The sequence below is a fragment of the Ctenopharyngodon idella genome, chromosome 14, assembly GCF_019924925.1.
Source record: "Ctenopharyngodon idella isolate HZGC_01 chromosome 14, HZGC01, whole genome shotgun sequence".
Lineage (NCBI taxonomy): Eukaryota > Metazoa > Chordata > Actinopteri > Cypriniformes > Xenocyprididae > Ctenopharyngodon > Ctenopharyngodon idella.
The window spans coordinates 23,247,205-23,274,351 of NC_067233.1; the positions used below are offsets into that span (position 1 = coordinate 23,247,205).

Below are 27,147 nucleotides of genomic sequence, written 5' to 3' on the forward strand. Positions count from 1 at the left end.
TTCAGTCTTTGGTTATAGATTGTGACTTTTGGTCATTGAGTATGTTAATTGTCATCGAGTCAGATCTGAGACTGTGGGCTGCATTAGCATTCAGATCACTAGCTGCTCTGCTTTTGTATTGGTATCCAGACACACAGAGGTCTGTGCTGTAGGATTACAGGTATCCACCGCTAATAACTAATGGCTGGAATAAATAAATTCTAGATTACTATTTGTCTGTATAAGTCATACTAATGAAGCACTTTTGGCCCAGGGGTCTGTGCCATGGAAAATTGGCTCCATTTGTTCAGATTCTTTTAAATGAAGCGGAAGCATTCCACTGAGCTGATGTGTGTGTGTGTGTGTGTGTGTGTGTGTGTATGCATGTGTGTGCATGCGTGTATGTATGTGTGTGTATGCGTGTGTGTGTATGTGTGTGTATGCATGTGTGTGTGCGTAGGCTTGTGTGTGCTGCTTCAATTCACACTAAGCCACTTAGTTGCTGTTGATTTAACAGTGATGCATCTATAATTAAACCACAAAGGAATATAATATCTTATAATATTTCATTTTACTTTAATAACAAGAATATAATGCATGCCAATATAGTTTTTTTTTTTTTTTTTTGCAAAGTGATGAATTTTAAGTTATACATCTGTCCATTGCAATAGAAAATAAAGTTAATATTGCAATATTGCATAGGTTGTTCAGGCATCCTGAATTTATGTTGTAAATAAAAACATAATGCATGGTATATGGAGGACAATCGGGTCAAATGTCATCATGTGTGGTAATTTGGATGTAACATCACGGCATGAATGGCTAAAATTGGTTAAAGTGGACAGGCATAAGATATTGAAACTGTAGCACATGTTTTTGTATGATTTTTGTCTTGATTTATCAATATTTTCAGTGTATTTTCCCTCCCACTGGAGCTAAACACCTGCTCTGAAAGCCTAATTTCAATATATCAGCAGATTGGTGTGTGAAACTGATGCCCAGGGCCCAATATAAACACTTGCCAAATGCTAAATTAAGGTAAAATTAGTTTTGGCAGGTAAATAAAACAGCTGAGATCTTTGTTAGAAATGGCAACATTAGATGTTTTAAACCAGACTATGATTGTTTGATCCTCGCTTATGTAGGTGATGTGAGCAATTAGAATTTAACCACCTACTAAAGAAAATCACGTTTTATTTTCCATTTTCTAGAACAAATTTAGCCACCAAAATTAAAATAACAATGTGTTCAGTTTTTGCAACGGGTCCAGTTGCACTGAGATACTATAATGCTGTGAGTATGACCTGTGCTGTTTTTCACTAATATGCATGGAAAATGCATAAATAATCACATTGTTATTTTTTTTTTTCAATAAAAATAATGCATAAGCAAAATTTTGTTAACTTTTGTGTATCTCTTCTGAAAATACCATACTTGAGGCAAAATACTTAAGTTTATAGACAGAAATAATTATTAAAATCAGCTTGTCATGACTTCTTTTTGGCCTCGGTCCCGAACACTCCCTTGTCTGCCATTGCTCAGACAAACAGTTAGTACCGCCCCACACTCACAGCAATGTTTTGATAATGCTGTAGTGTATACACTGTGATTTTGTGGACTCAACCTATGAATGGCTCAGTTGTAGTCTGTAGATTAAATGAAGTTAGGAGAGAGTATTTTAACATCTTTAAGAAAACCTGATGGTGTGGAAAGCAGTTTCTGTTCTAGATGTTTCTGTGCTGAGAGAATGAGAGCGAGTGGAGTATGGATGAACAGCTGAAAAACACACATAAGGTGTGTTTATTACACGGCTCTTTTATGGACTGTTGAACAAACAGGTTGTGGGCAGATTAAATGTCTCTGAATTCTCTCAATGTCTCTCTCTCTCTCTCTCCGTCTTCCAGCTGTATGAGTTTAACGGCCCTGAAATGGCAGACATTACAGATGATTCATTCATTACATAAAGACGTGTGGCTCTTTACTGAGACCTCCACAGAGAGAGAGAGGAAAATCAGGTCAGGATACCAAGAAAAAATCAAAGGCAATGAATGAAAAGTGTGGGTGATGAGACAGAGACGGAACTACGCATCCGCTTTCTTTGTCGTGCATTTTCATTTCTCTGCCTCGCAACAATACAAATGTCACCTTTTTCAGCATTAATATTGGCGCATCAAGTAAAACATGACAAACATGGATGGTTTTAGCATAAAGCGTGTCTAAAAACCATGGTACATATTCTTGGTGATACCACGGTACATTTGATACTTTTTTTTTTGTATGCAAATGCAAATTTTCAGAGCTCTTAAAGCGCATTAAGATTTAAGCTGTTATCTGGAGCTGCTTTATTCCCACTGGAGGAAATGAACATAAGAGAGAAGCTGTGAAGCAGAGGGAGCTGCACCCGTGAGATGTTGGCAGCAGTCAGTGCTGTGCGACTTCAGCTGTGGAAAATGAACATCACGGGCTAATTGTTATTTGTAATATGTCAGTATGAGCAGAGCGAGACGCCAAGCAGATCAGACTAGTCAGACTGCCCTTGCCCTTAGTTAGTGCTTTCTTAGTAGAGTCATGGAAGAAATCCAGAAGTTCTTCGAAGACGCCCTGAAGGGAAGGTGGGATCTCATGCTTTCAAAGCTAGCTTGCTATCACTAGCCTCTCTGAAATTGCTTTCCCTACCTTTAAAGGCCTGCACCAAGATTACTTTTTAATCTGTTATTATTTACAGTCAGTATTGTGAATTATTTCTACACATGAGCGTTTTATGCACAAAAACCTAAAAATGCCTTAACACATTATATGAAGCTGTACCTGTGGTAATCATGATGTAGGTGGAAAAACTCAAAGTTTATGTGTGCTCAAGGAGCACTATAGGTGTACTGTAATTTTCAATAATTCATCAGTGCTTCATCAGTTATTCCTTTCAGTACATACCTCGAAATCCACATATGCACTGGAACTGCTCGACCGCAGCTCTGAAGGACCAGGTCTTGTCAATTATTCAGTCAAAAAAATACCCTTGCAAAAACTGTAGTACTTTTTGCTGAAAAAGTAATAGTTACCATGGTACATTTTTTGTAAGGATTGCATGATTTATGAAGCACGTGAAAGTTTCACCCTTGAGAGCTGACTGACATGTTCAAACATAAACACAGTGTGGCACAATGTTACTTGTTCAGATAACATTGTGATAAACAGCAGTATTTGACTACAAACAGGTGATGTAAAATGTTTGCAGGGTTTGCTGGGAACGTCACAGTATCACGTTGTTTGGCGGAATTAAGCTAGTCAGTTATACGTTATATAAGATTTGCTTCCGAGACCTGAACAATTAGCCTGTAATGTTCATTTCATCATATTTCCATTTTTAACCCGACAAATAGATTGTTAGTCAAGCTGACGTGTACACGTTTGGTGTTTGTGTGTGATTATTTGTTGAATTAATATGTGTGCTTTCAAGAATGACATTTGATTTATGCTGTTGTATGCTCAGTAATTACTGAGGCCTGTTGCATAACACAGTCCTGTCAGATATACTTTATAATTGTGAGTGTGTGTGTGTGTGTGTGTGTTTGTGTGTGTGTGTGTGTTGCTTTACTTACCCTGAATTGAGCTAAATCTGACAAAACCTCCCTTTGAGCAAATCCGGAAACATCCTTAATAACGATTCATAAATGAATTACATAATGTTTTTGAGTTATTGATTGTTATAATTAGCTTCATATAAAACAATTGAGGTCTGAGGTATATCCTCATTTACACTGTAAAACTCAGTAAGTTCACAATACTCAAAACATTTAAGTAAACTAATTCATTTTTTTTTTAAGTTAGTAGAACTTAGTTTTGTGTGACAAAAGTGTGACAAAACTAACGTAACAGAATATGAACCCCCTTTAAATCCCAACATAACACAACATTAAACTCTAACTTGTGCCTCCCTATGTTAATTTTGTGCAAAAACACACAAAATAACACTTAATTTCAACATTTATTTTCCTTTTTCAGTCTGACGTGTAGCATGCTGGGAATTAGAAGTCTGCTGGAAGTTGCAACCCAATCATATTAAGTTCAGCGTACTACAATCAAATTTTGAGTTCACGCAACTTTTTTCTATTAAGTACAATAAACTTTCATTATTATTTGAGTGAATTTCACTATTCAGTTTTACAGACTTCTTTTAGATGAGTTTGTGTGTGAAAGAGAAAAATACTTTGATGCAGTTTTTTTCCTGCCATGGTTACAATTCATTTCCATAGTTTTTATATGACATTTTTTGTACTTTTGTTCCACCAGGTCCTAAGAATACCAGACGTGAAGTGATTTGTGCTGAAATTAAGAGTTTTGATGTTCACTTCTGGTCAGTGTGATCAGATCATGAAATTTGACTATTGGGTCTGACGATTTACAGCATATTTGACAAAATAGTGACTAGCTAATACATTAAAATACTACAGCTCAACAGTATTTCACACTATATAATTTTAAATTTGATTCATTTGTAGCTGTCTATTTTATCAAATCAATTCAGTATTTTGATTTGTTTGTTTCCCTTATCATTCACTGAAGTCTTTGTGTGGCATTGTTCATGTGGCATTTTATTAACTTAAAGAAATTAATTAAAATATAATTCTTCCTGTGGAAAACATGCCTTCATTTATGTCTTCAACAAGATTTAGATTGTCATAGTGTTTTTATTTGCATTTAATATTTAAATGTTTATATATACTGTATATATACATTAATTTACTCTGATTGAAAAAACAAAAAACATCTTTTGTGTTCAGCAGAAGAAATAAAGGTTTGTAGCAACGTGTGAGGATGATTAAATAATGACAGATTTTTCATTTTTATGTCCCTTTATGTCAGAGCAAAAACATAAGATCATCAGAAGGCTGCAAATATATTGCCCAGCTTTTCATGACATAAACACATACATGAATGAGCAACATTTATATTCATGTTTTTTGGCATGCAGTCGTTTCCTTCACTGACATCATTTAGAAACAGACGGCAACAATCCTTCGATCAAAACATGTCCTGCCTTTTTCATCCCTTCTGTCAGCGACGTTCTAATATAACTCTATAGCCAATTCCCCTTCCACAGGCATGGCGGTATGTTATTGAGGCCGTCTGTCTCTCTCTCTCTCTCTCTCGCCTCATCTTCCATTTCCATCTCCGTTTCAGTCTTTATTAAACCGCTGCTGGGTGTAAAACATCAAAGAACTCATACCATGTCTGGAGAAAAACACATTTCTTTCTGTTTCTGTTGCGTGTAAGAGGAGGAGAGAAAGCGCAGACAGACGAGTGAGATGGACGTCTCACAGCCCTCACATCTGAGCGTTATTCTGTCTCTGATTGAACGTCCTGATGCAGTGCACTATTTTTTTTTAAATCTAAATTTTAAGTTCTGTCTTTTGGAAAAGACCCACCTTTTCATTTAGTTTCATCTCTCAGTTGGTAGAAGAACACATTACATAAAACCTTGTGTACATCCATCCCTTGAAAATCTCAGTTATTAACATTCTTACAATTATGAGCTTTAATAGCTTTATGATGTTTTAAATATTTAAATAAGCTTATTATGTGCCTTTTATTCCAGGCAACAGATTTTGCTGTATTAGTTTCATGTTTCTTGCATAACACCAGGTTCTCTTTCTTTTCACATAAAATAATTTATACTCAATATTTATTAATTATTTAAATTAATATTAATGTTAACAATTAATTAATTAATTAAGTTTAAATTATATTATTTACTTTTATGAACTGTAATAAATTATTCATTTTAATTTAATAAATTATACATTTATTTGTTTCATTTATTTACATTTTATTTATTTAATTTTTAGTAAGTATGTAGCTTGCACTAATACACATTTTGACCACTAGACCAATCTAGGGTTGTCAAAAGTACCGGATCGATACTAAGTCGGTACTGAAATTTTAAAAATGTGACGATACCAGCATTTCCCCCTAGCATTTTGAGCGCTGTTATGACTAAATTAAACACTTCTGATTGGCCACTGGGTTCAACGCTTCAAAAACATGTTGTTCAACGAGCTCACAGGAGCATTTGACACAGATGTATCTCATGAGTGCATGAACACAACGGCCAATCAGAGGTGTTTAAGTTGTTCAGAATCTGCTCAATAGTGCTCAAAATGATACTGGTACCAAAGTACCGGTACTTTTGACCAATCATCCAGAAATGTAGTTGTCTAAAGTGGCTTTTGCACTGGAGGAACGTTTTCATATTTCCTATAACTACTGGCAGAAGTACTGGGAACGATTTTAGTTATAGAACTGCTTTGGGGGACTAAATTAACTCCTACTTCAGAGTAGGGTCTGACCCCACACAATAGGAACTACCAGTGACGTAAGTGTACGTTGATTGGCCGAACGCATGCCATAAGAAACACCGGCACCCAATAGTAATATATTTGTATATTATGTACAATAGTAATATATTTCTTGAAATTAAACCGAACCTTTATTTTTGACGGGTTGTAGTGAAGACCACTGAGTTTCAGAGTGTATTTTACACTCAAATAAAATTATGTAATTCCATCTTCGTTATCACGAAACTCACGACACACAACAAAAATGCAGCTCCAATCATGGCGTCCGCCAGTTGTTGACGTTGTTGAATGCCGCGCTTAAATGGCATCGCTGTCGGCCGGCTCACAACACTTCAGAGTTTCTACTAGTTTCTACTACCCTGTTCGAAAGCTCCTTAATTGTCAGGTCAATGTTTACCCTATGAAAATGACTCTGAGCAGCATTAGCAGTCTTTGCTGTTACTGCATAACGGTAGCATTTGTGCATGGAGAGAAGATCCATAGGATGAGGATGAGAAACGTAGACATGCTTTTCTCTAATTGCCATCTAATTGATCCATGTCTCACCAACACAGACCCAACTGGTCAACTAGTGGCAGAACCCCTAGTAAGTATCTGTGTAATGAGTGGGATCAGGAGGTTAGCATAACCCCCTTCATGGCGATACCGGATCACCTTATCAGGGTTTATTTTAACTGTATTATCCCTTACATAATTGATCCACTGGAATCATATCTTATAATTGTGTAAGTCTCTGGAGCGATATCTCAGTCTCCAGAGCTCGTCTCAAGTGAGTTCAATCGTCTTCACTCAGTGATGCCATATAAAAATTTTGGTTCCACAAGAACCTTTCTGTTATTATAATAAAATGTGATTAAATAATCTAAAGAACCTTTTTCCACTATAAAGAACATTTTGTGGAATTGAAAAGTTCCGTGGATGTTAAAGATTCTTCATGGAACTCTCGATGCTAATAAAGAACATTCCATTTTAAGAGTGAGCTGTAGGAAACAGTCATGAGAAAATGTCAAAGTCTAGGGTCACTGCATACTGTGCACTATATACGACATACTCGTATTAAATAACAGTATATGAAACAGTATGACGGTAGTATTTTGAACACATCCACATCACCCTGCTCGGGTTCAGACCTTTTATCTTAAGCAGACGTTACAAGTAATACATTTATAATCTCCATTGGTTCTGTGGTTTCACCTCATTATGATTCAAGAACAGGTTTGGGTAATTATGACTGTTCGTTAATAATTAATGACGGTGTAATTTCAACTCCTTGGAATGCTTATGAATCAGCAGGAGGGTGTCATAACTTAGACACTCTTACATTGACGTTCTTGGCAGATATTTCCTCACGATTGATGAGAAGAGATGCACTTTATCTCTTTAAGCTTTAACTATCTGCGTATAAAGTATGTTAGTAGTAACTGATCTGGAACGCAGGCAGCAACAGAACTATTTTTGGCTATACTTTTTGGTATTGAATGAAATGTAAACTTTGAAATGAAATTTCTCTCAGGTTGTTACCATCTTGGGTGAATCTTTTCATTAATGTTGTTGCAGTGCATTCTGGGATGGCTCATTAAGGATTTATGCAATGCTGTCTTTTATAACTGATAAAGAATTGCGTAAAAATTAAGCATTTTTTTGGCCCATTAAGTTTTTTTTTTTTTTTGCATTAACTTTTTAATTATTTTTTTTTTTTTGTAATTTTCAATATTGATTCACATTATTGTAATTCATGAGTAAGTCATCAGAAATTTCTAACATTATGTATAAATATTTTTTTAAAATTACAATAAAAATATTTAATTATTTTTAAAATTAGAAGGTCTTCACTTCACAGCCGGTGCAAAAGAATAGGGTTAGGACTCGGGAAGAAATCATGTTCATGGATGCGATTATTAACGTTATTGTAGTATGAAGCAGAGCAGGACCGAGTGTTGTCGGAGCTGAACGAGGCCGCTGGAGCGATTGCGCAACACACGCCTCACGAGCAGCGGAACATTTATTATGACACAGTCGCCGGCGCTGCTTCCGCTTTTCCGGTCATGAGTATGTTGGTAACGCAGCTCTGTTTATCATATTAGATACATTTGAGAGTGTTATAACGTTACTCCGTGCGTTCGCTCGGCGGCTGCTGTGAGACACTGTTAAAGCTAGATTGATTTTAGAATATCATAATAAATGCTGGATGGCTTGTGTTGATAAATGGCATACAATTAATTTTAAAACGTATTGTATGATGGAGAAAATTCTGTATTACTGTTACTAAAAATAAAGCTGCATCTGATTATGCTATGTTAGCTACTTGACAAAATAGTGTTTTTCTCTGAGGCATGGTAAAGCATGGTACTCGCAAAAAAAATCAAGAAAATTAGATTTAAACAATAAAACCAAACGTGTTGAGCTATATAACAACAATTAGTTTTCTGTCTATAAATGTAACCAAACAGTTGTTCCCTTGTCTATTAAAACATGTAATATATTAAAGAGTCTTTGGTGTTTCCATGGTTTTTACAAAATAAAACCGGAAACCGAGGGTAACGCGGGTATGACGCAATTGACAGGCGACTCCTCACACGTCCCGGAGCCTTGGTTAAAACTGCAATTTTCTAACGATTTACAAATAGTTGGAAACATTTGGGATATTATTAGTACTCAATTGAACAAAATATATAACACTGGCCTAGTGGTTTTTGGATATTTTACTGCAAAATCTTACATATTGCACCTTTAATTGTCATTAAAATGTCAAAAAATAAAAATATATTAAATTAATATATGAAAATCTAATTGCAAAAACAAATCTTAATTGTACTAAAGCATTTAATTTATGGTTATTTTTTTTTTAAAATTCAAAATATGATTTTTTTTACATTTTGGAAAAAAAAAAAAAAAAAAATATATATATATATATATATATATATATATATATATTTGTGTGTGTGTGTGTGTGTATATATATATATATATATATATATATGACCTAGACATGTTTTCGTGAGATGGAGCGAGTAAAGATGAACGTGTGTATGTGTGAGAAAGAGAGAGAGAGAGAAAGAGAGAGGCAGAGAGAAAGAGAGGGAGAGTTTGTGGAGGGAGGGGTAAATCGAGGCAGAAAGGGAGCAGTTGGAATCAGAGCGCGTTAGATTCAGAGAAGACAGAATGATAGTTGGACAGAGAAAGAGCGCGAGCGACTAAAACACACACACACACACACACACACGCTTGTTACTACGGTGACAACATGGGGGCAGTTGTTGGCACATTGACCTTGCAGACAAGACAGCGACGACCATCAAGAGGTAAGACGTGAGCTCAGTCTACCTGTCTGTGTGCGTCAGAGAGACAGACAGAGAGACTGAGAACTTCAGATATAAACTGCGTGCATGAGTGTGTGCATCCTTGAATAACATGAATGCCTGAATGTGTGTCTGTATGTGCATGCATGCATGCGTGTGTTTTCAGTGATTAGATGACTCACACACATCCTCGCTGATCTGTGCAACAAGTGCCGTTTGACTGACGCCTGTGTCGCAGCTGCGTGTTTCTGCCCTGTAATAAAGTCAACGCTCAAACACGTGACTCGTGAAGCTGCGGATTATTTTAATGTGAAGTGAGTTAGCTTGCAGAAGAGAAGAGAGCGTGCCTGATGTGTGTGTGTTTGTTTTCGGGTCATGTATGCTGCATATGTGTTTGAAACATGCTCATGTTGTTTATTACTCTACTCACACACTCAATCCGTTCCCGCCTGTTACCTTGGAAGCACTGTTGTCATGGTAACGCGGCGATGGAGTGTTTTTGTGTGCACGTCTGAAGGGTCCCGAACCATCGCTCATGTCCGAAAAGCTGAAAGACGAATTAGACTGCGAGGGATGAGGGAGAGAAAGAGAGAGACATCAGCAGCACCTGTTGATTTGGCTGTCTTCAGTGTTCACGTGATCCGTAGTGAGAGGAAGCTACGCATGAAGCTTTTCCAAAGCTTATTGGAAATTGTTTCAATATAACACCCTTGAAAAGGTTTTTAATAATGTTGATCCATATTTAGTTTTAGATCTTTTAGGAAAAATGGGTTTTGAAAATATTTTTAGTTTATATTTTTAATGTTTAATCTTAATATTTATACAAATTTATTTTTATATCAAAATTTATACTATACTATACTATACTATACTATACTATTAATACTATTGAAATTTCATAATTCTCGTCGCCAATTTCAATATCACAAAAAACTACTATAGCCTAAGTAAAAAAAAAAAAAAAACTCTCAAAATTACTGAAAAACAGAAGTAAACACTCAGCAATAACATAAGAACAAATAAACTAATTACAAACAATAGGACAAAAAAGTACAATAGAACAGACACAAATGAAATAGACCTACCTGAAAAACTTCAAGCCCTAGAAATAAGAAATACTACATAAATTGTATAAAGTAATCATACACCGATCAGGCATAACATTATGAGCACTGACAGGTGAAGTGAATAACACTGAGTATCTCTTCATCACGGCACCTGTTAGTGGGTGGGATATATTAGGCAGCAAGTGAACATTTTGTCCTCAAAGTTGATGCGTTAGAAGCAGGAAAAATGGGCAAGCGTAAGGATTTGAGAGAGTTTGACAAGGGCCAAATTGTGATGGCTAGACGACTGGGTCAGAGCATCTCCAAAACTGCTGCTGACCAGTCAGGATGCCCATGCTGACCCCTGTCCACCGCCAAAAGAGCCAACAGTGGGCACGTGAGCATCAGAACTGAAACACGGAGCAATGGAAGAAGGTGGCCTGGTCTGATGAATCACGTTTTCTTTTACATCACGTGGATGACCGGGTGTGTGTGCGTCGCTTACCTGGGGAACACATGACACCAGGATGCACTATGGGAAGAAGGCAAGCCAGCGGAGGCAGTGTAATGCTTTGGGCAATGTTCTGCTGAGAAACCTTGGGTCCTGCCATCCATGTGGATGTTACTTTGACACGTACCACCTACCTAAGCATTGTTGCAGACCATGTACACCCTTTCATGGAAACGGTATTCTCTGGTGGCTGTGACCTCTTTCAGCAGGATAATGCTCCCTGCCACAAAGCAAAAATGGTTCAGGAATGGTTTGAGGAGCACAACAATGAGTTTGAGGTGTTGACTTGGCCTCCAAATCCAATCACGCATCTGTGGGATGTGTTGAACAAACAAGTCCGATCCATGGAGGCTCCACTTCGCAACTTGCAGGACTTAAAGGATCTGCTGCTAACATCTTGGTGCCAGAAACCACAGCACACCTTCAGGGGTCTAGTGGAGTCTGACCGGTCAAGGCTGTTTTTGCAGCAAAAGGGGGACCAACACAATATTAGCTGCGTAGTCTTTATATGTTACATGTTAAATATTAGGCTGCTGTCACTTTAAGAGCGAATGCACGGATCAAATATACTGTTACACATGCATTTTCTTTCTCAACTATTTACGTTCACTTAAGATATAAATGACTGTGTTTACGTGGATACTTGCAAAGACGGGCATTTATACACGTAAGTATGTGTATTTAACCGTTCAAGCCCAATTACGCGTCAAAAAGAACTCAGACTGCTTATTGCTCTTCAGTGGTTTAAAATCACTTGTTTTTAAACCGCAATGCCTAAAACTCATGTAAACGATAAGATTATGTGACCAATTTCTACCGGTTAATCTACTGGTATATCACCCACCCCTAGTCCAGATGTTAGAAGGACCATAAAGACATTAAAATTTACAGATAAAAGTTTTTTTAAAGAAAAATTATAAAACGAGAAAAGAAAGGAAAGACTTATGGCAGTGGGCATTAGACATGAAAATGTTACCAGCAAATAAAAATTAGTACTAATATTTTCAAATTATTTCAGTAAATTAAATAAAATTGTTCACATTTCTGACCGTTCAAGACCAAAGCTGTTATCAGCGAGTAAAGATATTGTAGGAAGTACTACAATAAGATAAAATATCCAAAGAAGCTGGCATGGCGTTAAAAAGCAAACAAACAAATCCAGATCTAATCGTTTACATGTCCGAGAGCTAAAGTCACACATTAATTTTGTTAATTTTTTTAATTTTATTTAAAATTTATTTTTCAAATTAAGTATAGTTTTCCCCATGAAAATAGCAAAGGAAGTTGGCATGGCATTAAAAAACAAACAAACAAACAAACAAACAAATCCAAAATGTATCGTTTGCATGTCCGAGAGCTGAAGTTACACATTAATTTCATTACATTTTTTACTTTTTATTTAAAATTTCTTTTTTAAATTAACTCAAGTATAGTTTTCCCTATGAAAATAGCAAAAGCATGTCCGAGAGCTGAGGTTACAATAAAATGTAATTTTTTTATTTTAAATTAATAACTAAAGTAGTTTTTGCCATGAAAATAGCCAAAGAAGCTGGCTTGACATTACAAAACAAACAAATCCAAAACTGATCGTTTACATGTCTGAGACCTGACGTCACACAGCCATTTTGTTAATTTTTTACATTTTATATTAATTTTACATTTTTAATTTCTATTTTAAATTTGAATAACTCAAGTACAGTTTCGCCTATAAAAATATCTAAAGAAACTGGCATGGCATTAAAAAACAAATCCAAATCTGATCATTTACATGTTTCAGAGCTGAAGTCGCACATTAATTTTGTTAATAATATGCAGCTTCAAAATTAGCATTTAAAATTAGCAAAATGGGGCAAAGCATGAGGAATATGAAATCATCTGTACAGTGATCCATAAATTAAACTCGATACGCTCTATTAAGTTCTCACTCTTTCACTCTCGCTCTCTTGTTCTTGTTCATGTGTGTGAAATCTTCAGTCTAGGCCTGTAAATTAATGAGTCTGGGATCTTTGTTCTTGCGCTTCCGTTTACCAATTAAGAGTGCTTGTGATGTCACTTCCTGTTTAGTTCCACACCAACAGAACTGGTAATGGACCACCTGATGTGTATTGCAGACAGAAATGAGAGGATATTTCTCAAAATTGTCTGGCTAAACTATAGATGATCCACGAGTTGCAGAGTTGTGAGGAAGCGTATCAGTTTGAAACGTAGCAGAAAGCAATTTTGTTGTGAATGGTAGTGAATGACTTTGCAAAATGATTTTATTCACGCTGCATTTCAATCATTTTAAAGGCGCCATGAACAGAACAGCTTATAGACAATAAGTGTGAAATTAATCACTCACCTTTCATTGTTTGCTTTATGAAAGCTAATTACTTTTGTTAGATACCATGAATAATTGATAGCAATGAATAATTTTCATCATTTTGAATTCAGATGTAGCTTGTAGATTAAATTCAAGATGGGAAAACCGCAGCAACACGAGAGTACGGACAGAATTTAAATGCCAGATTTTTTTTACATGCATCGTCAGTGATTGATGTGAGCCGTCATCGGCTCAGACGGCCAGCAGAGAGTGAGATATTGATCTGACAGAAGCTTCTTCAGAATAGCTGATCACTTTTGATTGAATATGTATAAATTGATAAACATGTCTTCACAGTAAGATCATTTAACCCTCTGGTGCTGCTCGAGGGGCGGTCAAAAATGACCTTTTTTTATTTCAATGAAATTAATGTACTATATTTTAGTTCGATAAAGTTTTTTATTTAATAGTTTGTATTTTTAGGGGATTTTATGCTACTAAATTATATTTATAATTCATTTATTCACTTTTTGGGCATAGTCCTGAAAATGAAATTTCCAACTTAAACGGTCATAAATCTTGAATGCTTTGGAGCACAGACTGAAGTATGGTCTCTTTTTAAACATGACACTTGGCAGATTATTGCTGAAAAAAGGTGAACTTAAAAAAAAAAGTTATAGAATTTTACATTTATTTGTTATGAGAAATGCGCAAAAAACTATTTTCAAATTTTATATGACATATATATTTTCCAAAACACATTTTACTCTAAAACCATGAGAAAATCAAAGCCTTAAACAAATTATTCTCCAAATTTGAGGTTGATATCTCAAAAAATGAGCTTTCAGTAAGATTTTGTTTGGGCGCAGTACCAAATGTTTCCACTAGATGAAATTCGTCTCCCTTTCGTTTCCAATGCGATCATTTTTGACCGCGAACGATATAAGTGTAACTATTTTTTTCAGGAACATTTAACTTTTCAAGTCATGTCCATGATTTTATTTTATTTTATTTTTTTGTGTACACATAGCAAGTACCAAAACCTTTACCAACTTTTTTAGCATTCCGACGAAGTAAAAAATTCTAAAAAAAACAAACAAACAAACAAACATAACATTTTTTCGGTCAAAAATGACCAAAGAGCACCAGAGGGTTAACTAGGTGAAGAACATTTATACTAATCCTAGATTTACAAAATGTGGAATACCCTTAAGGCAATATGAAGGTATGAAAATATTTAGTATAAATATGTAATATATAGTTTTAGAGTTTATTCAGGATGTTTTGTGTGTGTGTGTGTGTGTGTGTTATAAACCTGCGGCTGTAGGTTTTTCTCTAGTGAATATTTCAGATGTCTTGAATTGCACACCCACACTGCCTGCAGTTACGTCTTAATCCCCCCCCCCCAACACACACACACACACACACACACACGCACGCACGCACGCACGCACGCACACACACACACACACCATTCATTCACTCTCTCTAAGTTGCTGCTTGTTTGTTGAATCACTCTTCTGGAACATTCTCTGTGTGTTACAAACATTGTAAGAATGTGTTTGCATATATCAGATGGGCTGAATAATTCTGGTTGCACTTGGATAATTTGAGATTATCAGCATCATCTATTTCTACTTGATCCTCAAGGCCTGTCAGTGGATTATTTTGGTAAAATCTTGAGTAAATATTGTGTAAACGTACGTCATTCTTGTGCACATCTCGTTTACTGGCCACCATACTCTCTAGATATCGATGTCTGGTCGACCGCTCGCTTTTTTGCGTTATTTTCTCTTCTCTTTCTCTGCCTGCACTGGTGTGTGTGGTTTGGACACTGATGGAGAACTGCAGCAGAGCTCTTTCTGTGTTGTTGAGAGTCAGAGAGAGTTATTTATACACTTGATGTGTCTGAATGCGCATCTAGTTTAAATTACAAAGCCAGCTTTATTGTCATTTTTAGCACATCGCATGGCAATGAATAAAAATGAAACGGTTCAATCAGGGAACAACAATAACAAGTAGTAGGTGGTCACGAGGACTAAAACAATAAATATCACACACACACAGTTAATACTAAGTGAATATATAATATAAACATTGCATGTTTTCCAAACCGCTGGTCCAATGTGGGTACAGCATAATAACAAATGTGAATAACATTAATTGGTTATTAATTTGTTTAATTAAAGGGGATCTATTATGCTCCTTTCACAAGATGTAATATAAGTCTCTGGTGTCCCCAGAATGTGTCTGTGAAGTTTCAGCTCAAAATACCCCACAGATCATTTATTATAGCTTGTCAAATTTGCCCCTATTTGGGTGTGAGCAAAAACATGCCATTTTTGAGCTGCTGCTCCTGGCCCCCTTTCCAGAAGAGGGCGGAGCTTTAACAGCTCGCGCTTCGGTTGCTCAACAACAACAAAGCTGGAGAATCTCACGCAGCCAAAATGAGGATTGTCAGTAACGGTGTTCAGCCTTACATTGTTCAAACCGGAGTCGACACTGATGGAGAGACTCAGGAAGAAGTTACAACTTTTAGAATGAAACTGGATGTTTCTGAATGATTAATGGATAAATTTATGTAGTTTCTGTGGAGTTGATTCAACTCATCGACTAGCATGTGCCGTCATGTTAATCTTTTGTGCAAATCCAGCGTTGAATTGACCCTCGTTTGTGAAGCAGTCCGGCGTAAAATGACGGCATGACAACAACACTCTACTACAACAACTCTAGCGCTTCTCTAAAGCAGCCCAACATGGCCTCGCCCCCTTTGTTGTGTGTTCTTGGGGGCGGGGTTTATTTTGGGGTTTGTGATGTCACCAACCCGGGAAGATGCTCGTTGTAGTCCCTACCAGCCGTTTGTTGTAGTTCTTAAAAAGCGATTTCTATAAAAGAAAATATTTCCTTTTGCATTGAACTTTGAGCGTCGTAACTTTGCAGATGTTGTTTATGCTCAAACAGCAACATTACACACTAACTAAAGTTAAAAAAGTGTAATCATATTCAAGGACCCCTGTAAGGTTTATACATGCTAGTTTCCATGACAGAGTTCAAGGTAAATCTTTTCATTACTACTGCAGCTGCCAGTTTGCTAAGTTTCAAATAATTAAACAGCAAGCACAAACTATGCAAAAGTCACTCGTTTTCATTCACTCCTTCAAGTGAACTATATTAGTGGACTAATGTAGGGAATAGTGAATGAAGGTATAGGGGGGCGATTTCAGACACATCGCTTGGTAGCCACACTGGACCAGCGGTTTGGAAAATGGATGAATGAATGATTCTGGCCATCTTCTGGTCAGATGCGGGAATTCATTCAGTGCGCAACTCTCACAGTGCATTATGGGTATTCTCTAGCCGTTGAGCGTACATCGGTAGTATACTCATTATTGTGGTGCATAGTGGGATTGAATGAGTGCACTCTATAGTGGTTTCGGACACCACTACAAATGGCTGTCCCCTCAAATAGTTCCCTATTTAAGGGTATAGGTGTCGGTTTCGGACACAGCCCTGGTCCGAAAACACTTGAAGTGACCAGATGTGAACAGGCCCAACCAGTCTGCAAATCAGCCTAAATAGGTCAGGCTTGGGGGGGTAATGGACAGACTAGTTATCAAGTAAACATCTCGCTCACTCAAATGTCAGCAGGTTTGATTTCAGTAACGTCAATAAAATGCAACTTGCAGTGAGTGAATTGCATTTTTAGTGACCTTTCGTCTTTTAATCTTCATTCCCATGTCTGCGGTCATCATGACACCTGCACTCATTTTTTGAAGCTTACTGCTTACTGCTTAAACTTGCACAAAATGTTATAATAAATATAATGTTAATGCAAGAATTAAAAATATATTAATATTGGTTGCTTGTTGTTGATGGTGTAAGATAAATGATTTGTAATTAACATGTACAAAATCACAGAAAACGTCCTCTTTGTGTCATTATAAGCTGAATATAGCTTCAGGAAGATGGCTGAAGTGGAACGGCATGTAGTGGGTTTTTACACGGCTGGAGTGATGAGAAGTGTGTGTGATTAACGTTTGTCTTAATTAGTGATGCGTCAAGCCTTGATTTGCGCAGTGTAATTTCTCACTACTGTCGACACAACCGTGTGTGTGTGTGTGTTTGAGAGAAGTGTGTGTATTTCTCTGGATATATTTCACTCTCGCTCTCAAAAAACTGAGCTCTTCTCCTTTTCTATGTTAGTACAAAGATTATGCTAATTCAGATTATGCAAACTAGTTAAACCGAGGATTACAGTGAAGTGAGTGTGTGTGTGTCATGACACTGAAAACGAGTCCCTGCGGATTTAGAACAGCCGCCATATAATAGGTGTATGAAATGTTGTAGTAAAAGTGTTGTGATGTAGTATTTCCTTTTGTATTTATTTATTTATGAATACATGAATTTGAATGCCAAGCTGCGGGTGATGCTGTTTGGTTTTGTGGATGTTTGTCTCCATCTAGTGGCCATTTTAACCTCCAAATGGAAGAATGATTAAATAACAGAGAATTTTTTTTCTTCATAACAAGAATATTAATTTTTTTTATAACAAGAATATTTTATTTAACTGAAATTATAAAGAAAACAGAAAATATAAAATATTTATTAATTTATTACTATCATATATTTCTCTTTACTCTTCACTGTAGTGAATGTCAGGCATCAGAAACATTGTAGATACACAAATAAACTAAAGACAGTAGAAACATGCAGTTTCATGAATTAAAGGTGCTCTACTTTATGATTCTATGAAATAAATATTAATCACTTACAGCACCATTAATGAATTAATTCATGTTTTGGTATATTTGGATCTGGAATAATATGTCTGGGTTAATATATCTTTTGTTGTCTCTGTGTGTTGTACATGAACTTCGCCATCTAAACGAGGCTCGTTAATCAAACCGGCAGCACTACTTGTGTGTGTGTGTGTGTGTGTGTGTGTGTGTGCATGTGGGTGTGTGTGTGCATGTGTTGACTCGTTCTTCCTCATAACAATTATTTTTTTTTAGGAGGACATTGTGATGTAATTCTGATGTGATGTTTATTGTGAATTGTTTTATAGCAACAATGTTCGGATCTACAAACCATGGTATTTAATTTTCATTCTTCTCTCACTCACTCTCACACACACACACACACACACACACACACACTCGATGAGTTGACATTGTTCTTAATGTCCTACCTGAGGGCAGGACTCACCTGGGGCTGCAGTCTCACCTGAGAGTGTGAAGGACACACACACACACACACACACACACACACACACACACTCCGCTCAGGCTTCTGCGTCATTCAGAATCCAAAATGCATGAATGTGAATTGAAGTATTTTGAATTGAAGAGAATTAAAATGGAATGGTATAAATAGAGCTGCATTTTTTTCAGTGTGAATTACTGGTAACACTTAGGTCTTCCAATAAGGTCTCATTTGTTAACATTACTTAATGCTTTCACTAATGTCAACTAATAATGAGCAATACAGTACATTTATTAGAGTATTTATTAATCTTTGTTAATGTTTAAAGTCCCCCTGTAGTCAATAATTTTATCCCTTAAAAATCATCTTTGAACATCAAAATGACACATTTAAATGTTTTTTCCTGTGAAAAAATTTCTTTATGCCTTAAAATAGCTTGAATGTAACTCGACACGCTTGCTTAATTTAGTATATGCTGATATATGAATATACTAATTAGCCCCGCCTCCATTCACTAACACGAGCTCAGAGATCCACTCGGTAACTCTGCACAATGGCATCGCTCTTTACAACATCGGACACATAACAGTAATTAATATGATTAGTATGTTATCAAACAGCTAATAATGTGTTGCTATTGTTACACAAACCATGTTCCTGTTTACCATCTCAAGAGTCAGACAGCTGCCTTCTAAAAATCAGTATCCTTACAAACGCTATGAACAACTCATATAGGCATATAGTTCATCATAACATTGTAATATACATCATACACCTGCTATACTGATAATTTGAAAACAGTTTGATGGACATTTTATAGTGCTGTATGGCAAAATTAAAATCTGTTTGGCAATATCTCAAGTCCTCTAGGACTTTTTTAAAATGATATGAAAATTATATTCATTCATTTGGTCATTCAGGTCAGCCGTCCGTCCATCCATCTGTCAATCCATCTGTCCATCCATCCGTCGGACTACCGATCCATCCATCCATCCATCCATCCATCCATCCATCCATCCATCCATCCATCCATCCATCCGTCTATCCATCCGTCTATCCATCCATCCATCCATCCATTCATCCATCCATCTTTTTCATATTTATAAACATATATTTTGTGTTAATTGTTTTGACATTGAGTCTAGAATATTTTTAGAATATATTTTAGTATTACTCAAAATATCAGGGAATGGTGTTAACAGTCAAAATTAATGTGTAATTATTTGTGTTGTACTACTTTTGTGTGATTTCTTTGAATTGTAATTCTGTAAATTCCTTTAACATTTTGTCTGATGTTCAATTCATATTCATACTCGTGATTTGAAAAGGGGCAAATTCTGTATTTTGCTCAACTCTGATTGTCCTGCACAATGAATATTTGATAAATAGCACAGTGAATATTTCTGAAACACAAACACACACAGAGAGAGAGAGAGAGAGAGAGAGAGAGAGAGAGAGAGAGGACAAACTGGGAAACAAAGAATCAGATGTCAAAGAGGTGAGAGAGAGAGAGAGAGAGAGAGAGAGGTATATAAAGATGGATGCTGAGGACTCAGCAAGTACAGAAAAGAATATTACGGCTAGTAAATGGAATCAGGAGTGATGGAGAAAGGAGAGGGAGAAGGACTGCAAACTTTAGCTATAGTGCTGCTGTTGTGTGGAGCTCTGAAACTTCTGCACACGCTCGGACTCATCAGCACTGACGGTGAGTCGCACACACATAGTGACATTGAGTTTCAGCAGAGAGATGAACAGTTTGGATGGATGGAGTGAAGTTTTTGATGTTTTATCAGATGTTTGTGTGGGTTTAACAGAATTTAAACCTGACAGCGATTCAAACAGACGTCTGATAATGAATTTTTGCCACGTTTGATATTTGCTGAATCAGATTTAACCTCTGCCAGAGAGTCACATTTTTCACACTGTAATTCTAATGTGGAAAAATGAATTTTACCAGCTGCGGAATAAGATCAAAAGAGAGAAATGTTCATCGTGATCATTTTTATAGCAAACAGGGAAAATGTTTTAGACTTAATTGTTGTAGGAATGTTTTATTTACAGATTATGTAAATTATAATTATATATGTATATATATATATATATATATATATATATATATATATATTTGGACTTCCATATATATATATATATATATATATAGTAAATTTCACAAATAGTTACAAAGAAATGGCAAGTAATGCATTGAATTAAACATGAATTTCGAAGTAGAAAGTCATACTGAATTACCTTTGTTTTATTTGCAATTTTGACAAATCATTTTTTTTACATTGTACAGTTGTGCTGTGTGTGTTCTTGCAGATTTGTGTATATGTGCAGGTGTGTGTGTGTGTTAGAGAGAGTGCAGTGCTGGAAAGGACATTGAGCAGCAGTGAGAGCCTCAGGCACATGACCTTTGACCTCACCTGTGTGTGTCCTTCAGTGCTCTAACACACACACATACCGTCCGTCCTTATGTATGATGATTAACATGCAAAAAAGATCCTAGCCATGTGTCACCTTCATATTTCAAACTGAATGTCTGTTTGTTTTTCTCAATTCAGTTCAGTTGAGCTTTATGCGGTACAGTAGAGTTTATATACAGAAGAGTTATTGAGAAACTATTATAGTTTTTATTAATTGTTTGCATTTTTATATTTTCTGTTTTAATTTTAGTAAGTTTGTTGTGTATGTTTTTTAAATGTATATTTAGTTTTTAGTCATTTTTATTTTAGTTTTAGTTTTATTTCAGTTTTAATTAAAATGAGAAATGTTGGCTTGGCAACTAGCTGAAACAGGTTTTTTTTTTTTTACCTTTTATTTAATCATTTTAATTTATTTAATAATCCTGTTATTAAAAATACATATGTAAACATACTGAAAGACATTTTGAAAGGTCAGATAGCTTGTGATGTCTGTCATTGTTGTTATTTTAGATAAAAGAGCATCTGCTAAATGAATAAATGTAAATGAACAAGTGATCCGATGCTGTAAATGTCAAACGTGTGTTTTCCTGCGGTGTGGCGGTGCTGTCGTCATCTTTAACACACATGGGACTTCCTCTGTACTTGTTCGTTTCAGAAGCAAATGATTGAGTGCTTCAAATCCAGGACAACATCTCTCACTGTGTGTTTTTTTGGAGACAGTGCATCTCATACAGACTTTTAGATCTACATCAGTAATATTGTGAACTATTATTACAATTTAAAATAGCTGTTTTTTACCTGAATAAATTGTAAAATGTAATTTATTCCTGTGATCAAAGCGTCTTCAGTGTCACATGATCCTTTAGAAATCATCCTAATATGATGATTTGCTTTGCTTTGATTATTATTAATGTTGACAATGTGGAAACCATATTTTTTTCAGGATTCTTTGATGAATGGACAAGTTCAAATGAGCAGCATTTATTTAAAATATAAATCTTTTGTAACATTATAAATGTTTTTATTGTCACTTTTGATCATTTGAATGTGTCCTTGCAGAATAAAAGTATTAAATACTTCTTCTTACTGACCCCAAACTTATGATCAGTAGTGTAATGTCAATCAAAATGCTAAACAATAAGGTTTAGAGATGAAATAGATGTATTCTGGGATGATTATCTATTTTTGTATGTTTGCTATTTGTATATTTCATGGATCTGTAAAGACATTATTTGAAAGGAAATTAATTTACATGCCTGTTTTTTTACATGGTATTTTATAGAGTTTTTTTTTTTTTAATGTTACACTGTATATTGCATTTTATTAACATGATTATATGTAAAAGAGCACATTATTATTATTTTAAAATGTAATTTACTCTGCCTCTGAAATGATAGAGACATTTTTTTTACCATGTAGTTAATTTATTTCAGTTTTTTTTTTATTGAATATATATTAAATGCATCATATACCAATGAAATACGATGGATTGCACGTTTTATTGTAAATGTTTTTAATTTCTGTGTGTAGATAGGGTGGATGATGATCTGGAGCTGTCTGTAGTATGCCACCGTCCGGAGGGATTGGAGCAGCTGGAGGCTCTAACGAAATTCAACAAGAAAGAGCTGCAAGTGCTGTACAGAGGCTTTAAAAACGTATGCAGGCTCACACACATGTAGACATGATTTTCTGATGGACTGCTGTGAAATTAAACTCACACACACATGCACTTGTGTGTTTTCTCGTTGTTTCTCAGGAATGTCCCAGTGGCGTGGTCAACGAGGAGACGTTCAAACAGATCTACTCGCAGTTCTTTCCTCACGGGGGTCAGTGTGTTTGCAGTTATCCATTCTCTCTCACAGCACTGACATTGCTTGATTATGGAGTTACAAAGTTTTCATCATTAGTTAACATTATCTTGCTTACTACAGTGAGCAGTAGCGGTCTTTGCTACATTTCTTCCGTTTCACTTGAAACGAGCCTCGCAATAGAAGTAGCCACACGTTTAGGAAATTAACCACCAAAATGAATATAAATACCCCCAAAATTTAAGATATGGGGCAAAAAATGTCTCTGTGTAAGTTCTTGTTTTTAAAATTTTTATAAAGGATATAGCTAGTTAAGCAATATCACATTAGCAAGAGTGCGGTTTTCCCGAATATCAGCACAATTGCAAATGTGATATCAGTTTTAGACAACAGTTCAATAAACAAGAAGTTAATATTAGGTGACTTACATTTTAGTCTCAGAATATTGTCTGTTTTTGCTCTACTTCACCAAAGAAATTAATTGTAAACAATTCCACAGTAGAGTACGGAGCCCCGCACATGACATGCAGGAAAAAAAGTAAATCGTGCGCACGCTTTACTAAATCGTTCCCTCGATTTACTAAATCGTGTGCATTAGGAACGAATTAGTAAGTCGTGCGCACAGTGTATTAATCGAGGGAACGACTTAGTAAAGTGTGCGCACAATTTAGTAAATTGAGGGAAAGAACAAGTAAATCGTATGCATGTAAATCGTGCGCACAAAAAGTTTAATTATAATTTCAAGAGGTCTTATATTTAAGGACGGAAACGGGAATATATACTGTATGATTGTTTAAAATGTCGAATCATCCCTTTTCTTAAATGGTTAAAAGGCTGAAATGTGAGGTTTATTATTTTATAAAACTTTGTTTTTTTTTAACCGTAATGTTTAAATCAGTCATTTTACTGTTACTATGTTACTATAGGCATTGCCCTAACACCCCCACACAGTAGTCCCCATAAAGGTCTCAAAAAGTCTTACATTTGTTTTAAAAACCCTGTCAATACCCTCTCTCTCTCTCTGTGTGTGTGTGTGTGTGTGTGTTCTCTCTGCAGACGCCAGCACATATGCACATTACCTGTTCAACGCTTTTGACTCTACCCAAAGCGGATCAATCAAATTTGAGGTGACATTTCTCTCCATTCGTTCATTGTTCTTCACCCACTTTGTTATTCTATTGTTATTTTCATTTCTGTGACAGCAGGGGTTTTTGATTGCGTCATTAATGATAAATCACTCCTCTTGGCCCATTGTTTCTCTTTCTCTCTGTCAGGACTTTGTAACGGCTCTGTCCATCTTGTTGAGAGGAACAACAACAGAGAAATTACAGTGGACCTTCAACCTATATGACATTAACAGAGATGGTCTCATTAATAAAGAGGTGTGTTTGATCGTACACTTCTACTGTATTTTCTGGAATATAAGTCATGTTTTTTTATCATCTGAAATGTTGTGTGACTTATATTCCAGAGCGACTTACAGTATATAATGTGAATGACATCAGGCACACAAAACATGCTCAAAGCGAACTCTTTTGGATTTGTGTTGAATGGGAGATATTTGTGAGTCCAAGTTCATTTGTATAGTGCATTTCCCACATTCTAATAGTTTTGCTTTAAATAATTTCATTCAGGCTTGGTGTTTATAATAAATGTTGTCTATAATTTATTTGTTTTATGCTTATATTTTTAATTCCTGTTCTGTTCTGACTACTGTTATCCTGTTAAAGTCTGACATTTGAAATAATAGTCAGAAAAACCTGTTTATAGAACCTTAAGACAAAAAAACAAAAAACGTTTGCATATATGTTTTTGTTGAGTATCATATTTGAAACATCAGGCTTTTATGGCTCATATGATATAGTGAAAATATGGAGCTCAAACTCAAGGAGGAAAAAACAACTCAATTTTGTTCAGAAGTCCAAACTTAGCAAAAATATGCAATTTAGTGCAGATGCTGATATTTATATGGACCAGTTTGACAGGGAGTTCCTCAGGGTTCAGTGTTGGGCCCAGCTTTATTAAAGGGTTAGTTCACCCAAAAATGAAAATAATGTCATTTATTGCTCACCCTCATGCCGTTCCACACCCGTAAGACCTTAATTCATCTTCAGAACACAAATTGAGATATTTTTGTTGAAATCCGATGGCTCCGTGAGGCCTACATAGGGAGCAATGCCATTTCCTCTCTCAAGATCAATAAAGGTACCAAAAACATATTTAAATCAGTTCATGTGAGTACAGTGGTTCAATATTAATATTATAAAGCGACGAGAATATTTTTGGTGTGCCAAAAAAACAAAATAACGACTTACATAGTGATGGCCGATTTCAAAACACTGCTTCATGAAGCTTCGCAGCATAATGAATCAGCGTATCGCCAAACTGCTGAAATCACGTGACTTTGGCGCTCCGAGCCGCTGATTCGACACGCTGATTCATTATGCTCCGAAGCTTCCTGAAGCAGTGTTTTGAAATCGGCCATCACTAAATAAGTCGTTATTTTGGTTTTTTTGGCGCATCAAAAATATTCTTGCCGCTTTATAATATTAATATTGAACCACTGTACGCACATGAACTAATTTAAATATGTTTTTAGTACCTTTATGGATCTTGAGAGAGGAAATGTCATTGCTCCCAATGTAGGCCTCACAGAGCCATTGGATTTCAACAAAAATGCGTTCCAAAGATTAACGAAGGTCTTACGGGTGTGGAACGACATGAGGGTGAGTAATAAATGACAGAATTTTCATTTTTGAGTGAACTACTCCTTTAACACTCAAATTTACATCACGACTAGCCCAGATGTCTGCTGCACATTAGCCCTTTTTGAATGAGTGTCTAGAGGAATATAAAGATTGTGTGCCACAGGTTTTTCTGCAAAGTTTTAATCATGTTGATCATTTAGAGGTCTTACAAAATTTGTGTATCAAATATGATACAGTCGGCTTTATAGGGTTAAATTTTAAGTTTGTTGTGGAGTGACAGAAACTAAAATGCATGTTTACAGTGTTTATACACTGTTTTATTTGCAAGTGTTTTAGAATACTTCTGAATGTAATTATAACATGTGACTTATCTGTGTTTTTTTTCCTCTCAAGAATGCAATTTTGACAAAATGTGACTTATTTTACGTAAAATACTGTAGTCAAAAGCTTGGACACATCTATTCATTCTTTAGGATGACTGTTTTCCACATTTTAGCATAATAGTACAATCATTTAAACACTGAAATAACACATCTGAATTATGTAGTAATCATGTTTTTCAAATAATAATATTGTATGAATGTGTATGTTTTGTTCCAGGAAATGACCGATATAGTGAAAGCCATATATGACATGATGGGCCGCTTCACGTATCCTGCTCTGAAGACAGACACCACCAAACAGCACGTGGATGCTTTCTTTCAGGTCAGACTCTGACAGTGCAGCGTAAATGTTATCACATATTACACTACGGGGCTGTTGAATGCTTGAGACGAACGTTCTAAGGTGTGCAATTATTTTCAGGGAAACACACGGCTAAAGTAGTTCCAGACAGGTCTTGACCACATTACAGTTCCATATCACTTCACCAGATGATTTCAGTTTAATTTAAAGGTTCTTACAGACTACAACAGCAAAAGAACCAAAACCCACAACGACACTGACCAAGCAAATAAATATAGTAAACAATACCATAAAAACAACATATTAGTTCCATGTTTTTTGCCACAAAATGACGTTTTATTATGTACGGAAAGCACATACTCTCTTTCTCTCACTCAAACGCACACACATACAGTACAGACACACACTCACACAGAAACGTTGTCAGCGCTGCTCTGACGATTTTATCAGTAAAATAGTTTATCAACTTAAAAGCTACAAGACATTCCTCAGTAGCGAGATAATAACAGCGCTGTTCTTGAAGCAGATAAACTTACAGTTTCGCTATTAGTAGAGACGCTGCTGTCGAACACTGTTGAGAGACGCACAGACTCGGGTAATTCACAAACGCGTCATGCAAATAACTGCGTTAATAACTATAGTCTACTATAAATGGCTCAAGCCTCTGTTACTAGCTCTAAAATGACGTTTTGGAATTAGCAATGGAGGCGTGGGATGAGATACGTAAGAATATAGTCCCACACACAAGAGTTTTAAGGAGAAAACCTGACAAATGTCTTGAAATGAACAATGTCTTGAGGTGGTAACTGTAGTATGTGCATCATAATGT

General features: G+C 35.9%; 1 protein-coding gene across 5 annotated transcripts in view; it reads left to right on the top strand.

The window, feature by feature from the left end:
* kcnip1a (Kv channel interacting protein 1 a) overlaps positions 1 to 27,147 on the top strand; it is a 48,526-nt gene that overhangs the window by 18,322 nt on the left and 3,057 nt on the right. For 2 of the 5 annotated variants that reach the window (XM_051860140.1, XM_051860143.1), the window contains exons 2-6: positions 22,649 to 22,773; positions 22,875 to 22,944; positions 23,983 to 24,053; positions 24,201 to 24,308; positions 26,235 to 26,339. In XM_051860140.1, coding sequence (XP_051716100.1) covers positions 22,649 to 22,773; positions 22,875 to 22,944; positions 23,983 to 24,053; positions 24,201 to 24,308; positions 26,235 to 26,339 — 479 coding nt within the window. Of the gene's footprint in view, positions 1 to 9,441; positions 9,638 to 18,558; positions 18,586 to 18,633; positions 20,401 to 22,648; positions 22,774 to 22,874; positions 22,945 to 23,982; positions 24,054 to 24,200; positions 24,309 to 26,234; positions 26,340 to 27,147 lie in introns of those variants that run through there. The other 3 variants (XM_051860141.1, XM_051860142.1, XM_051860139.1) reach the window with 3 other exon arrangements.